This window comes from Peromyscus californicus, unplaced genomic scaffold (genome assembly GCF_007827085.1).
Source record: "Peromyscus californicus insignis strain IS unplaced genomic scaffold, ASM782708v3 Scaffold_8__1_contigs__length_139910024, whole genome shotgun sequence".
NCBI lineage: Eukaryota > Metazoa > Chordata > Mammalia > Rodentia > Cricetidae > Peromyscus > Peromyscus californicus.
Genome location: NW_026294606.1, coordinates 131543375 through 131559179, shown reverse-complemented (window position 1 = coordinate 131559179; position 15805 = coordinate 131543375). Strand labels below are relative to the sequence as shown.

Here is a 15805-nt window from a genome sequence, read left to right as displayed (position 1 = left end):
GAAAAAATCATCCTGAGTGAGGTAACCCAGACTCAGAAAGGCAAACATGGTATGTACTCACTCATAGCAGGATACTAGACATGAAACAAGGATGAATTGTCTGCTACTCACATCACCAGGGAGGCTACCCGGAAAACAGGACCCCAAGAAAGACACAGGGATCGCCCAATGACAGAGAAATGGAATGAGATCTACATGAACAGCCTGGACATGAGTGGGGGTAATGAAAGGCGAGGGTCGAGGGAAAGAGAGCTTGGGGGAGCGGGAGATCCCAGCTGGATCAACAACAGAGAGGGAGAACAAGGAATAGGAGACCATGGTAAATGAAGACCACATGAGAACAGGAAGAAGCAAAGTGCTAGAGAGGCCCACAGAAATCCACAAAGATACCCACACAACAGACTGCCGGCAATGGTCGAGAGACAGCCCGAACTGACCTACTCTGGTGATGGGATGGCCAAACACCCTAATTGTTGTGCTAGAAACCTCATCCAACTACTGAGGGACCTGGATGCAGAGATCCATGACTAGGCCCTGGGTGGATCTCTGGGAGTCCAATCAACGAGAATGAGGAGGGTTTATATGAGCGAGAATTGTTGAGACCAAGGTTGGATAAAGCACAGGGACAAATAGCCAAATGAATGGAAACACATGAACTGTGAACCAATGGCTGAGGGGTCCACACTGGATCAGGCCCTCCGAATGGGTGAGACAGTTGATTGGCTTGATCTGTTTGGGAGGCATCCAGGCAGTGGGACCAGATCTTGTGCTCATTGCATGAGTTGGCTGTTTGAAACCTGGGGCCTATGCAGGATTGTTTGGCTTGGCCTGGGAGGAGGGGACTAGACCTACCTGGACTGAGTCTACCAGGTTGACCTCAGTCTGTGGGGAAGGCTTTGCCCTGGAGGAGATGGGAATGGGGGGGGGGGGGGGGCGTTGGGGGGAAGGTGAGGGGGACGGGAGGGGGGAGAACAAGGGAATCCGTGACCGATATGTAGAACTGAATTGTATTGCAAAATAAATTAAAATAAATTAAAAAAAATAAAAATAAAAAAAAAAATAAAAAGAAGAAACATTTACTATGGTTCCCAACATTAGAGGCTGCAGCCCATTGTTGGCCTGTTGATTTAGGAGCTGTAGCAAGGCTGAGAGTATCACAATGGGAGTCTATGGGGAAAAAGACCCTTCCTCATGGCCAAGGTGAAAGGGAAGATGAGGAAGAGCTTGGAGTAGTGATAGTCCCTTCAAAGACATGGTTCAGTGAGCTAAACTCCTCCAGGAAGCTCCACCTCTTAAAGGTGACATCATGTATAGGCCAGGTCCAGCATCCAATATTGTCATTGACAAAAGTCCACATTTAACTCAAATGTAATAATGTCTTTACCATATTTTAATGGGTGCATATTAGGACCAGTCTGTGGGAGATGACCAATATAAGGGGTATGAAGTTTCTTATGCTGTCTTACCACTTGGGGCTTCTTATATTTCATGACTAGTTTTTTTTTCTTCACAGTGTCTAATTGCATGTACTCTTACACTGAAGCTCTGTTGTAGCAAGAATCTTAAAGAGTCTTATTAATAAAATCAAACCCAAGGCCAGTTATTGAGGTCAATGCTGGTAGATCAGAGAGACAGAACAAACCACAGCTATCTCACCTTGCCAATTCCTCAGCTGGTCATGTTTCCTCAGACTGGAAGCTTCTGTGTCCTCATCCCAATGACTCTCAGCTGAACTGTGTTACTCCAAAGCCTGAAAGCTTAACCAGGCAAATGCTGCTAGTTTCTGGTCTTCATGCCTTATAAACCTTTCTGCTTTCTACCACTACTCCCTGGGATTAAAGGCTGCTTTCTGGGATTAAAGGCATGAGTCACCATGCCTGGCTGTTTCCAATGCAGCCTTGAACTCACAGAGATCCAGAGGGATTTCTCTCTGGAATGCTAGGATTAAAGGCGTGTGCTAACATTTTCTAGCCTAAGTATCTTGTGACTTTTCTGTTCTCTGACCCCAGATAAGTTTATTAAGGTACACAATATTTTGGGGAACATAATACCACCACATTTCCTCTCTTTTTGTCTAAAATTAAAAAAAGCTTATAACTAATACAAGAAAAACTATCCAATAAGTATATACAATATATACACAGTCAACATTACATTAATGATGTCTAGTCCATTAACATTTGACAGATTCAGATAAAAAACTCCATTAATATATAACAATGTCCAGTCCAGTAACATTTGACAAATTCAGACAAAAAAATTCATTACTTATCTTATTTAAAACAAGTAGTTCCTTTTTAAAAGTAGATTCCATAATCTCCCTTTTTCTTATCATATCCATATTCTCTCTTTTTTCTTTTCATAATAGATTCAGTAGTCTACCTTTTGTCATTTTTATATCTTCCCCTTTTTCTTCAGTGTAGATTCAGTGATCTACCTATTTATCCTATTATTCTTTATCTTTTTTCTCAGAGTAGATTCGATGATCTAGCTTATATCCATATTCTGTTTTTCTTTTTGCTTTCGAGGGGTGAAGATATCTTTAGGGAATCTTGAAAAGAAAATTTTGGGATTAATTGTCAAGTCCTGTATCATTTGTCCAGTCTCTGCATAAAAGGAAAGTTCAGGGCTTGTCATAAGTCCTTGCTCGAGTAGTCTGTCAGGCTGGATCATTTCAGCTAGTCATCTCAAAATTGTCCTGACCAGTTTGTAGTCCAGAGTCAATCTTTCCATGGTGTTAATCGGCTTAATGGCTTTATCATAGTCCATGTAGAATCATCTTTGTGGAGTCCTATTGTCTTTTTGAAGATTTCAAAGTTGCTGTTAGTCATGGTCATGGTTCCCTGCAGACTTTTTTTTTTTTTTTTTTTTTTTTTTTTGTGCCTCCTCTGTGGTTTGGAGCAATCACATTGTGATAAATGTCTGTCTCTTGGAACCACGAATGTTCTTCCCTAGAAGAGAATATCTTCACAGCAATTTCTCCCCACCATTTGTCTTGCCAAACTTTTCCAAACTGACCTTTGCTGATGCTTTCTTGTAACACGATGGTCCTGGCAATTCTTCTCTGAAGAAGCAGCAGTAAACTTTTCTTCCCAGGTAGCAGCATCACTGCAGTCACCAACACGATGAGAAGAAGCTGGCAACGTGGAGCAGTAGCCATTGCTTCCATGGTCCCACCACTGTTTGTGGCTCAGTCTGGGCCGAAGCTTCTCCCAAGCCTCCTAGGCTGGCCTCAAACTCGGGATCCTCCTGCCTCTGCCTCCTTCAGTAAATCCTACTGGCATGTGCCACCACAACCGGCACTGAGTTGGGGCCCGCAAGGCCCTAGCCAATTAGCTTTTTCAAGAATTCGTAGCACAAACATTGGGCGCCAGATGTAGCATGAATCTTAAAAGTTCTTTTTAATAAAATCAAACCCGAGGCCAGTTATTGGGGTCAATGCTGGTAGATCAGAGAGACAGAACAAACCACAGCTATCTCACCTTGCCAATTCCTCAGCTGGTCCTGTTTCCTCAGACTGGAAGCTTCTGTGTCCTCATCCCAATGACTCTCAGCTGAACTGCTGCTAGAAGCCTGAATGCTTAACCAGCCAAACGCTTAACCAGGCCAAATGCTTCTAGCTTCTGGTCCTCACGCCTTATAAACTTTTCTGCTTTCTACCACCACTCCCTGGGATTAAAGGCTGCTTTCTGGGATTAAAGGCGTGAGTCACCATGCCTGACTGTTTCTAATGCGACCTTGAACTCACAGAGATCCAGAGGGATTTCTCTCTAGAACGCTAGGATTAAAGGTGTATGCTAACATTTTCTAGCCTAAGTATCTTGTGGCTTTTCTGTTCTCTGACCCCAGATAAGTTTATTAAGGTACACAATATTTTGGGGACACAATACCACCACACTCTGTGAAGCTGTTCTTAGATATTTGTTTCTGAGGCCGCCATTATTCAGCAATGTTAGCAACAACAGCCTCAAAACACCTATAGACGGACCCCACCTCTTGGCTTCATCTGGCCTCTCCCCTCAGCACACCTGGTGCAAACATCTGCTGGGTGTCTTGCCACACTGGCTGTTTGTCCACACCGGCTGTCTATCCGCATCCCTATTTCTCATTTCTCATGTCTCATTTCTCTAGAGCGAATCGATAGGCAGTTCAACAGTAAGCATGGGCTTGCAGAAAGCAAGGGCTTGCCTTAGGTGTCAGGCCAGAGACTGATAAGCTCAGGCCTGAGGCAGGGACACTTTCATAATTACTTATCTTACTCAAGGACTAGGCTAACTGGACAGAGAGAAGTAGGCGAATGCCTTGAATTGAGATGTTAGGACAGAAGTAGAGGCTGTTCTTAAGGCTGGCAGAAATTTTAAAATATAAATAATCCAGTTATTAGTCAAAGGTATATTACACCAGGGGTAGAGAGCCTGGTGTAAATCAGGTCTCTGTTCCTTTAAAACTATAATGAAAGTTGAGAAACTCACAAGAGTCTGTAACTCCAGCTCCAGGTGCTTTGACACCCTCTCCTGGCATCCACTGGCACCTTTACCCATGTGCACATACCTAAACACACATGTGCTTGCATACGTACACACACACACACATAAAAAATTAAAAATAAATAAATAAAACCCTGATGAAAGTAACTGACATGTACTGAATATCTCATTTGTGCCCAACAATTTGTAGTGTTGTCTCTCTAAGCCTTTGGCTCTCAGCCTTCCTAACACTGCCACCCTTTAGTGCAGCTCCTCATGTTTTGGTGACTCTCAACCACACAATTATTTTTATTGCTACTTCATAAGTGTAAGTTTGCTACTGTTATGAGTCTTAATGTAAAAATCTGATATGCAGAAATCTGATATGCAACCCCTGTGGTGATCGCTACCCATATGTTGAGAATCACTTACAATGTTCTCTAGAAAATCAAAGATCCTTTCTTCTCTACAAAGAATAATAATACTAAGTGCCCTGATCATCATTTTTCATTGCTTCTGCTGATGTCTTCTTTATCCCCATCAATCCCAGGAGGAAACAAACTGACCAATCAAGCTTCCCATCTAAACTGGGCTTGGATTTCTTTGGAAAGACAGTACTACATTGTGGATGAAGACTCCATGTTCTTGGAAGTGACCCTCACACGCAGGGGATACCTTGGAAGCACATCCTTCATCAGTAAGTAGCTTGGGACTGGTTGTCAGCCAAAAGACGTGGGAACATAAAAGCAGAGTGAAGGAGCATCAGGAGCTGGTTTGGTAGAAACACCTACAAAAGTTACAGGAAAACTGTGTTGTATGAGCTATAAGCTGATACGCTTTGATTATTTTCTGTGTGTTTTCCATTTTCTAACAGATAATATTCTTTTTCTTTTCTATAACTCAAAAAACTCCTGGAAAATTGAGACATTTCTTACCCATCCCACAATCTCCAGCTCACCCAATTTCTTTTTTTTTTCTTCTGTTGAAAATAGATTCTTCTCTCATATATTACATCCCGACCACAATTTCCCCTCCCTCCACTTCTTTCTGTCCCCCTGCCCTCCCTTCTCCCCTTGTTTCACCCTGTCATTTCCTCTTCAGAAAAGAACAGGCCTCCAAGAGACAACAGCCAAACAGGACAAAACAAGATACACTACAACAAGGCTAAGGCCCTCAAGAGGTTGGACAAGACAACCAAACAGGACCAAGAGTCCCAAGAGAAGCACCCTATCCCACTGTTAGGAGTCCCACAAAAGCACCAAGCTAACAGCCATAACACACACCGAGAGCCCGGTGCAGACCCTTGTAGGCCGTGTGTTTGCTGCTTCAGAGTCTGTGAGCCCATGTGAGCCCTGCTTAGTTGATTCAGTGGGCCGTGGTCTCCCGGTGTCCTCTATCCCCTCTGACGCCTACAGTCTTTCCTCCCGGTCTTCCGCTGAATTCTCCAATCTCCAAGGGCGGAACCGCCCGATAGAGACCTCTAACTTAGATTCTGTCTCCATATAATGTCTGGGGTCTTTGTACCGGCTTCCATCTGCTGCCAGAGGAATTCTCTTTGATGATGACTGGATAAGGCACTGATCTGTGAGTGTAGCAGAATATCATTAGAAGTCATTTTACTGTTTTTTGCTTTTTGTTGTTGTTGTTGTTTTGTTTGTTTTGTTTTGGTTTTGCCAATTGTATTTGGTTCCATTCTGAGGTTCCTAGCCATCCAGGCAGAGTAGAGCATGGGCTCCCTCTTGTGGAGTGGGCCACAAGTTAAACAAACATTGGTTGTCCACTCCCACAAGTTCTGCGCCACCATTGCCCCAGCACATCTTGAAGGCAGGACAGACTGTAGGTCCTGGGTTTGTGACTGGGTTGATGTTCAGTTTCTCTTTCCATAGCCTGCAGAGTACCTTCTTGTGCCAGAGACTAGAATGTAGGAGTGAAGGCTCCATGCAGGCACCAGCTCGACCTCTCTACAAGTAGGTGTTGTCTTCTGCAGTGTGGCCCCCTGTCGGTTTTCAGAGAGACCTTCTGTCCTAGCATCAGCCTGGGTTGTTTAGGGATCTCCATGGAACCCCCTTGACCAACAACTCAACCAAATGCAACCCTGTCCCACCACTGGAAGCCTGGCCTGGTTGTAAATGATGGCCAGTTCAGATTCTATATCCTCCATTACTAGGAGTCCTCTCTAGGGTCACCCTCATAGATTTCAGGAAGTTCCCACTGTGCTAGGTTTCCACACTGCCCCCTCCAATGCCCCCAATTCTATCTGTCTCTCCCCATACTCTATCCCTCCATCCCTCCCACCCCTCACAACCTGATCTCTCACAATCCCATTCTCACCCACCTCCAGCCCACCAGCAAAATCTATTCTATTTTCCATTCCCAGGAAGATTCATGCATCCCCCCAGAGCCCTCCTCTTTACCTGCCTCTCTGGGCCTGTGGAGTGTAGCTTGGTTATCATTTACTTAATAGCTAATATCCACTTATAAATGAGTACATACCGTATTTGTCTTTCGGGGTCTGGACTACCTCACTCAGGATGATTTTTTCTCGTTCCATCCATTTGTCTGCAAATTTCATGATGTCTTATTTTTTTAGCTGAACAACACTCCATTGTGTAAATGTACCACATTTTCTTTATCCATTCTTCGGTTGAGGGACATCTAGACTGTTTCCGGTTTCCGGCTATTAGGAATAAAGCCACAATGAACTTCTTTTAAAATTGTCTTTGAGTGTAGAATTCATTGCCATGCTTAGTTCTAGCTATTCTTCTCAAGGATTATTTTCTAATTAATTGCTGTTTTAAATTGAACTACTTGATTATATGTAATTGTTTTAATCCAGCTCTGAGGTTATAATTTGTTTAAGGACATGCACAGTGTCAAGTTTTCTATGCTATACAAACACCTACCAGCAAAACATAGCTTTTTGGAGTAAAGACATAGGCAGGGTCTGCATAGTTTAATAATTAATAATTTTTCTAAGAACCCACTACATTTGGACAGCACTGTTAGCTACCAGAACCTTCAGAAGTCATTTTGCCTTTACCTTTATGATCTCTTGAGGAGGCAAACGAGAATATGTTAACTTCTGGGCGGTTTCGAGACAGGGTCTCACTGTGTAGCCCCGGCTGTCCTGGAACTTACTCTGTAGACCAGGCTGGCCTCAAATTCACACAGAATTTGTCTCTGCCTCCAAGCGCTGGGATTAAAGGAGTGCACCACTACACCCAACCTCTTTTGCTGCTGATGTTCATTTTACGAATGATCATCAGGAGCTTCGCGGACAAGCAGAATTCCACTTAGAGTCCAGCTACCGTATCAAAATCAGTGAAGGGGATTCAGGAAGGAATCATGGCACAGGAAAGGTTAATCAAAGAAAGGTGTGCTTTACAGGAGGCTCCGGGAACAGGCTTTTCTCTTAGGTCAGCTGAAGTCTCAGCCCACGCCTCAGGTCCTTTCATCAATGTGTGGCTGGGATTGCTGCCAAGAACTTCAACTGAAATATGCCTCTTTTCTCTTTTAGGACTTGACTTCTGCAATTTGTAGTCCAAGGCCTCCTTGTGAGTTTGAATTAGTGTGTCAGGAAGAATTTCCGTATTCCACCTTTAGAGTAGCGGCTGTGAGGAGCACTTGGCTGTGCGTGACTGAGATGCTCAGGAGGCCTTGCACCTGGGCCAGCCCCTCCCCCACTTGCACCCTTGCCATCCTCCAACTCACATAAGAGGCCGATGTGTCTCAGTCTGTCCTCCCAGCAGAGAGCTGGCTCCACTCTCACAGGGACCCTAGCAACGTGACTGTGAAAGCCGCCTCTTGCTGCTTGAAGGGAGCCTCTAACATGGCTCACTCCACTGCTCCAGGAAGTCCCCCTGACTCCCCCGACCACCCCAGACCAGGGCTACTAGCAGAGCACAGGTAGCAGGAAGCCCGGTTTCCTGTTCCAGCTCTGGCCTTCCAGAGTATTCCATAGAACACAGGCTTCCTCATACATGGATTGTCCACCTCGTAATGCCTTGATAGCTGATACATGACAGTAATTCAGAATGATACTCAAATGAGGACCACTATTGTTACTCCATGGCTCTATCAGAGTTGAAACCATCTGTTCATGTGTATATGTCCCCATACACGGAAAACCCCTTGAGGGTAGTGGTGGCTGCACCTGATTCCCTGCGACAGAATGCTGATACCCTCCATAAGTACTGAGCAAGGAGCCACGTTCCGGCTTTATTTCTGTAACAGTGGCACCTTCTTCTTCCAAGCCTCCACTGAGGAGATCACTCACCTCCTTGCAGTCTTTACTTCCAACACGTGGCCAAGGGTGTACTTCTAAATATCTGACAGTCACTCTTGGCTTCCAAACTGTATGAATGTGGCTGTGTGTGTGTGTGTGTGTGTGTGTGTGTGTGTGTGTGTGTGTGTGTGTGTGTGTGTGTTATGCATACATATGGGTCACACAGGAGTGTGCAAGGGTGCACACGCATGTGGAGGCCAGGGCTTGACATCAGGTATTTCCTCTATCAATCTGCACTTTATCTTTAGAGAGACTCTCCTCATCCAACCTTATCAATTCTGCTAGACAGGCTGAGCAGCAAGTTCCAGGGATCCACTCGTCATCAGCCCCCACCTCTAGGACTAGGGTGCCAGATGCTCGTGGTGTCTGGCTTGTCCCTGGGTGCGGTGGGCCTGGACACAGTTCCTCAGGCTTCTCTGCAGACGCTCTACTCCCTAAGCCACACCCCTGAGTTCAGCCTTTCCTTCACAGGCTTACAAGACAAAACCAGCTCTCCTACCCAAGAAATGATGTCCATGCTTTACAGCCGAGGGTCATCATCCACGAAGTTTCAGACAGTTTGACAAGGAGGCAGCAGAATTATACAAGCAGCTATTAATCTCAGCTTTTCACCAGACCTGGTATCATTTACAAGGATTATATTATTACAGTTGATTTCACACACCCAAACAACTACAGATTCAAAATTTTTTAATTGAATATACAATTTTATTATTTTTATTGAAAAAAATTAGCTGGATGTGGTCTTTAATCTTTAATTTAATCCCAGACTTGGGAGGCAAAAGCAGATGGATCTCCGTGAGTTTGAGGCCAGCTTGATCTACATAGTGAGTTCCAAGACAGCCAGGGCTGTGGAGAGAAACCCTGCCTCAAAGAAAATTAAATAAAGAGGCTGGAGAGATGGCTCAACACTTAAGAGCACTGGCTACTCTTCTAGGGGACCCGGGTTCAAGTCCTAGCACCCACATGGCATCTCACAACCATCTGTAACTCCAGTTCCAGGGGATCTGACACCCTCACACAGACAAAACACCAATGCACATAAAATAAAAAATTAAATAAATAAATAAATAAAATAACATGGGGTTTCCCACAAACATTGGCGAACCTCTCTACCTCAGGACCTTTGTTTCTGCCTTCTCTCCTTTCCCACACACCCCACCCTGCCATACAGAATGAAAGAAACATGCCTGACACATCACAGAAGAAGACTTTATTCAGTCTCAGCGAGTCCTCACGCTGTGTCTGACTGACGCTGCCTGTTTTACACATTCCTGAGTTGTTTTGATTGCTGTGGATGAGTGTCTTCCATAAGTCACTAACTCCCGCTTCCTGACAAAACTCCAGTCAGTCCCCACCGCTCCAATTTCACTATCATGGATCTATTGTCTGGAAAACTGGAGTTGGTTTTGTTGTTGTTGTTGTTGTTGTTTTGTTTTGTTGTTGTTGTTGTTGTTTTGGTTTTTTTTTTTTTACTCTTTTGGATCCTACCACCCAGCTCTCAAATAAATACTTATCCTTACTTATGAATGCCCAGCCTTAGCCTGGCTTATTTCTAGCCAGCTTTTCTTAACTTAAATTATCCCATCTACCTTTTGCCTCTGGGCTTTTACCTTTCTCTATTCTATATACCTTTCTTTCCTTCTTACTCCATGGCTGGTTGTGTGGCTGGGTGGCTGGCCCCTGGCATTCTCTTCTCCTCCTCCTTCTTCTCGATCCTCCCTTTTTCTTTATCCTCTCTGCCTGCCAGCCCCGCCTATCCCTCTCCTGTCTAGCTATTGGCCGTTCAGCACTTTATTAGACCATCAGGTGTTTTAGACAGGCAAAGTAACACAGCTTCACAGAGTTAAACAAATGCAACAGGAAAGAATGCAATACATCTTTGCATCATTAAACAAATATTCCACAGCATTAACGAATATAACACATCTTAAACTAATATTCCATAACAGAAAGCTACTAAGAATTCTCTCATAATCAAAAGTCACTAAACAGGCTGGGGGTGGGGGGATGGTGCTCAGCTGGTAAGGTAACTGTCTAGCATGTGGAAAGCTCTGACCTGGATCCACAGCACCAAATAAAGCCAGGTGTGGTGATCCATGCCATAATCCCAGAACTTGGGAGATGGAGGCAAGAGGGTGAGAAGTTCAAACTCATACTCAACTACTCAGAGAGTTGGAAGTCAGCCTGCAGAAATAGAAATTTTCATAATATATTCTCTCAGTGATATTTATTGAGGACTTCTTATGTACCAAGCACAACTGCACTCATTAATGAATAGCAACCCAAGCCTCCCTGGAGCTCATGTTCTAATGTGTTCTGTGTAAACAGTGAGCTCTCTAGGGGCTGGAACCGTTTCTCACTCATCTTCAAATTCCCAGCATTTGACCAATCGGAGGTCATAGGTTAATATATGCTAAAATAAATCCACTAGTGGCTGTTCCCCTTTCATTCCTCCTTGGTGCTTTTGGACAGCACGTTGTCTTTTTGCAGAGGAACCCAAGGCCTGGCACATACTTACAGTTGCTCTACCACCGAGCTACCCCCCACCCTTCCTTCCTGCTTTCCTCTCAATTCAGTTCACTTCTGCTTTCTCTTTTATCCGGGAACAATGTTCACAAATATCTTTTGGGGACATTAAAAGGAAGCAATAACCATGTTATCTATTTTTGTCAACAATAGAAACCACTTTGAAGGGAAAATATTCCTTCGGACTTACATTGAGTTTCCTGACCTTTGTTCAGGCATTGAAACCAAAGAGGAGACTGCAAAAGAGCATGAAGATTTCAGAGGAACAGCTCCTAAACAGGTCCTCTTCAGCCTGGGCCAGTCTACAGCCACGTGGAAGGTGGGACTTATCCCCGACAATAAGTATGAGGCCTCAGAATCTTTCCAAATTATCCTATCAGAACCTGGCATGGCTGCACTGGAGTTTCCAGAGACGGCAATAGTTGAAATTGTGGATCCTGGAGATGGTATGTCACATACAATTTAACAACCCAATTCCCCTGCTTTTCACTTAGTAATAAATACTTCACACCATTCTCATACTTGACACAGTTAATCACATTGAAAACGTAGGGGCCAATGACTGCACACCTCTGCACAGGTCTGTTAAAATACCAGGGACCAAGTTTAGATCCTGCTGAAACACCTTCTTCCATCTTTTCTAGAATCAACAGTTTACATTCCAGAGGCAGAATACAAACTAGCAGAGGCTGTTGGGGAGTTTCTGGTTCCTGTCAGACGATCTGGAGACACAAGCCAGGAGCTTACGGTCATCTGCTCCACACGTCCAGGTCTGAGACTCCATGGGGCATTTGCATGTGGGATTAGGGCTATTAGGATGGGGTTGTAGTGATGCTGGGAGTGCTGCAGATGTGGGAGAAACAGAGCTCAGGGTATTGGACACCAGCTCAGCCATCACCCAGGGGTTGTGGTTTCTCTCCTTGGCTGACTCTACTTAGGTGCCCTGAGTACCTCCAGCTAGCTGTTCTCCATCAAGCAGAGATAACTGTCCTCAACACTGGAAAAAGGATGCCTGCTCTCATTGTTTGTGGGAGTCCAGTGAGACCCTCGGGTGAAACAGTTTCTCTGAATTGACAGGGACTATACGCAAAGTGTTCCTACTCTAAGGGTCTGCCTGGCTTCCAAGCAGCACTGTCAGCAGTGTAAGTCACTCTGTCTCTCTTCTCCCTTTCATCTTACAACAGTAAGTAGCCTCCGACCTGGAGCTCCACTGTCCTCACACCACGAGATATGACCCCATTCTTCCTGACTGAACTCTCTTGCGTCTTACCCCTAGGTGCATGCTCTCTGACTGATTAGAATTGTGCAACAGACAAACAAGAAAATGAGGAAATAAAAGAAAACCACCCAGATGGGATTAAGAAAAGGCTGTTCTGTTCTGTTCTGGCTAGAGCAAGGAGGTCTGCCTCGTGCATTTGGCAGAGACCCAAAGGCAGGCAGAAGAATAGGAAAACTTAGCAGTGGCCAGTAAGGGGAAGGCGTCAGGTGTGGCCTAACTCAAGGCTGGTGGTGTGGGGAAGTGGGGAAAGAAATCTAGGGTCCCATGTGGTGGGCTAAGAGAGCGTATTTGGGTTTCTCTGGTTGTTCCTAAATGAGAAAAGGGGATAAGAAGTATGGAAGCTGAGAGTTCCGGGTCAATCCCTCACCATCCGTCCTGATTGCAGAGCTAGCTGTGTTCACGGCTACAGATATGGGGTCAGTGTTCTGGGAGTTGGGGGTTATTTATTTACTTATGGGGGAGTAGTGCACATGTGTGTGAGTGACGGCATGCTCCCATGGACACGAGGAGGCTAAAAAATGATGTCAAGTACCCTGCCCTTTCACTTGCCACCGTGTTCACTGTTGAAGGGAGCTAGGCCAGCCAGCCCTGTGGAGCTCCTGTCTGTCTCCACAGTGGTGAGATTATAGGCATGCATGGTCATACTGAGGACTTTGCACTTGGGTTCTGGGACTTTAACTCAGGTCCTCACGCCTGTGCAGCAAGCTCTCTTAGCGGTCTCCCCAGCCACAGTATTCCGGTTATGTGGTTCAGCACTGTCCAGTCATACAGCCTGTCTCCAAATCTGCCCCTGTCTGCTGATGCACTAATCATGGAGACTCAATTCTTCCAACTCTGTCCTCTACAAAAAAAAAAAAAAAAAAAAAAAAAAAAAACCTTCATGTCTTGTTTTTTATAAAACCTCCACGTCTTTTTCTGAACGTGGCGAAGAGGCACACTCCTCCCATGAAACATGCATGTGTCATTCCTTTCCTCACTGTGTGACAGAATATGGACAAAAACAACTCAAGGAAGGAGGAGTTTGTCTGGGCTCACAGCTCCAGGGTACAGGCCATCATGATGGGGAAGGTGCGGAGGCAGGAGCATGACGCAGCTGGTGGCACTACATCTGCCATCAGGAAGCAGGGAAGAGAAGGTTGATGCTCACTTCCTCTTCTCCTTCTTACATAGTCCAGGGTGCAGGCCACAGGATGTGCCACCCACATGTATAGTGCGTCTTCCCACTTCAGTAGCCTATTCTAATCTGTCACAGGCATGCCAAGAGCTGTTTCCACAATGATTCTAAATCCAGTAAGTCGACAATCAAGATCAGACATCACAGGCAGACAGTGTGGGGCAAAAGGAAACCTGATGAAGCAACCTTGAGGGCCTCACCACACCCCAACATAAGCCTCCTTCACCTACCATAGCCGCAGTCAGTACAGTCAGTACTTGTGGGTCACAGTAAGCTGTGTCCACCCTCGTTCAACCTTAACTGTGCCTGCAGGCCATGCTGACTGAGAACTCACTGACCTTTGCTACACCTTCCTTTTAAGCTTTTGAAAAAGCTTAAATGCCCACCTTGAACTTTCATCCTCTGAGATGTTGAAGTACATGTCGGGAAGAAGTGAGGATGATCTTTTCTAGTTCCATCCGTTTGCCTGCAAATTTCATGATGTCATTTTTTTTTTTAAAGCCAAATAATACCCCATTGGGCAAATGTACCACATTTTTAAAAAATCCATTCTTTGGTTGAGGGACATTTAGATCCTTTCCAGTTTCTGGCTGTTATGAATAAAGTGGCTATGAACATAGTTAAGCAAGTGTCCTTGTGGTAGGATGGAGCATCCTTTGGGTATATGCCCAGGAGTGGTATGACTAGGTCTTGAGGTAGATCAAGTCCCTATTTTCTCAGAAACCGCCGTATTGAGTTCCAAAATAGCTGTACAAGTTTGCACTCCCATCGGGAGTGGAGGAGTGTTCCCCTTGCTGCACATCCTCTCCAGCATGAACTGTCACTGTGTTTTTGATCTCAGCCATTGTGACAGGTGTGAGATGGTATCTCAGTGTTGTTTTGATTTGCATTCCTCTGATGGCTAAGGATGTTAAATATTTTTTTCTCAGCCATTTGAGATTCCTATTGAGAATTCTCTGTTTAGATCTATGTCCCATTTTTTAATTTGATTGTTTTGTTTGTTTCTTGAGTTCTTTACATATTTTGGATAATAGTGCTCTGTCAGATGTGGAGTTGGTGAAGATCTTTTCCCATTCTGTAGGCTGCCATTTTGTCTTATTGACAGTGTCCATTGCCTTACAGAAGCTTTTCAGTTTCAGGGGGTCCTGTTTATTGTTGGTCTTAGTGCCTGTGCTAGTGGTGTCCTGTCCAGGAAATTGTCTCCTGTGCCAATTTCTTCAAGGCCGTTCCCCACTTTCTCTTTTATCAGGTTCAGTGTATCTAGTTTTATGTTGAGGTCTGATCCATTTGGACTTGAGTTTTGAACAGAATGATAGATATGAATCTATTTGCAATCTTTTACATGCCAGCATCCAGTTAGACCAGCACCATTTGTTCAAGATGTTTTCTTTTTTTCTATTGTATATTTCTGGCTTCTTTATCAAAAATTAGATGTTCATAAGTGTGTGAATTTACTTTGGAGTCTTTGATTTAATTCCATTGGTCCACCTATCTGTTTTTATGTCAATATCATGTAGTTTTTATTACTATTGCTCTATAGTACAGCTTGAAATTGGGGATGGCCTCCAGAAGTTCCTTTATTGTACAGGATTGTTTTGGCTACCCTAGGCTTTTTGTTTTTCCATATGAAGTTGAGTATTGTTCTTTCAAGGTCTGTAAGAATTGTGATGGAATTTTGATTGGGATTGCATTGAATCTGTAGATTGCTTTTGGTAAGATTGCCATTTTTACTATGTTGATCCTACCCATCCATGAGCATGGGAGATCTTTCATTTTCCAGTATCTCCTTCAATTTCCTTCTTCAAAGACTGGAAGTTCTTGTCATATAGGTCTTTCACTTGCTTGGTTAGAGTTACCTCAAGGTATTTTATATTATTTGTGGCTATTATGAAGGTGTAGTTTCCCTGATTTCTTTCTTGGCTTCTTTGGAATTTTTTTTTGAGTGAATCTTGTATCCAGCCACATCACTGAAGGTGTTTATCACCCTTGAAGCAAGCTCTGGATGGAGTCCATTGCTGCCCGTCTTTGGAGACAGCCTCAGCTGCTGCTACCAAAACCTGGTATTTTGTCTA

The 15805-nt window shown here is 44.4% G+C and overlaps 1 protein-coding gene across 1 annotated transcript in view; it reads left to right on the top strand.

Annotated features, from left to right (window-relative positions):
- Positions 1-15805, top strand: part of Frem3 (FRAS1 related extracellular matrix 3) — an 83991-nt gene that overhangs the window by 51007 nt on the left and 17179 nt on the right. Inside the window, 3 exon segments of the mRNA XM_052729057.1 lie at positions 5017-5163; positions 11496-11726; positions 11925-12050. Of these exon segments, the coding sequence (XP_052585017.1) occupies positions 5017-5163; positions 11496-11726; positions 11925-12050 (504 nt within the window).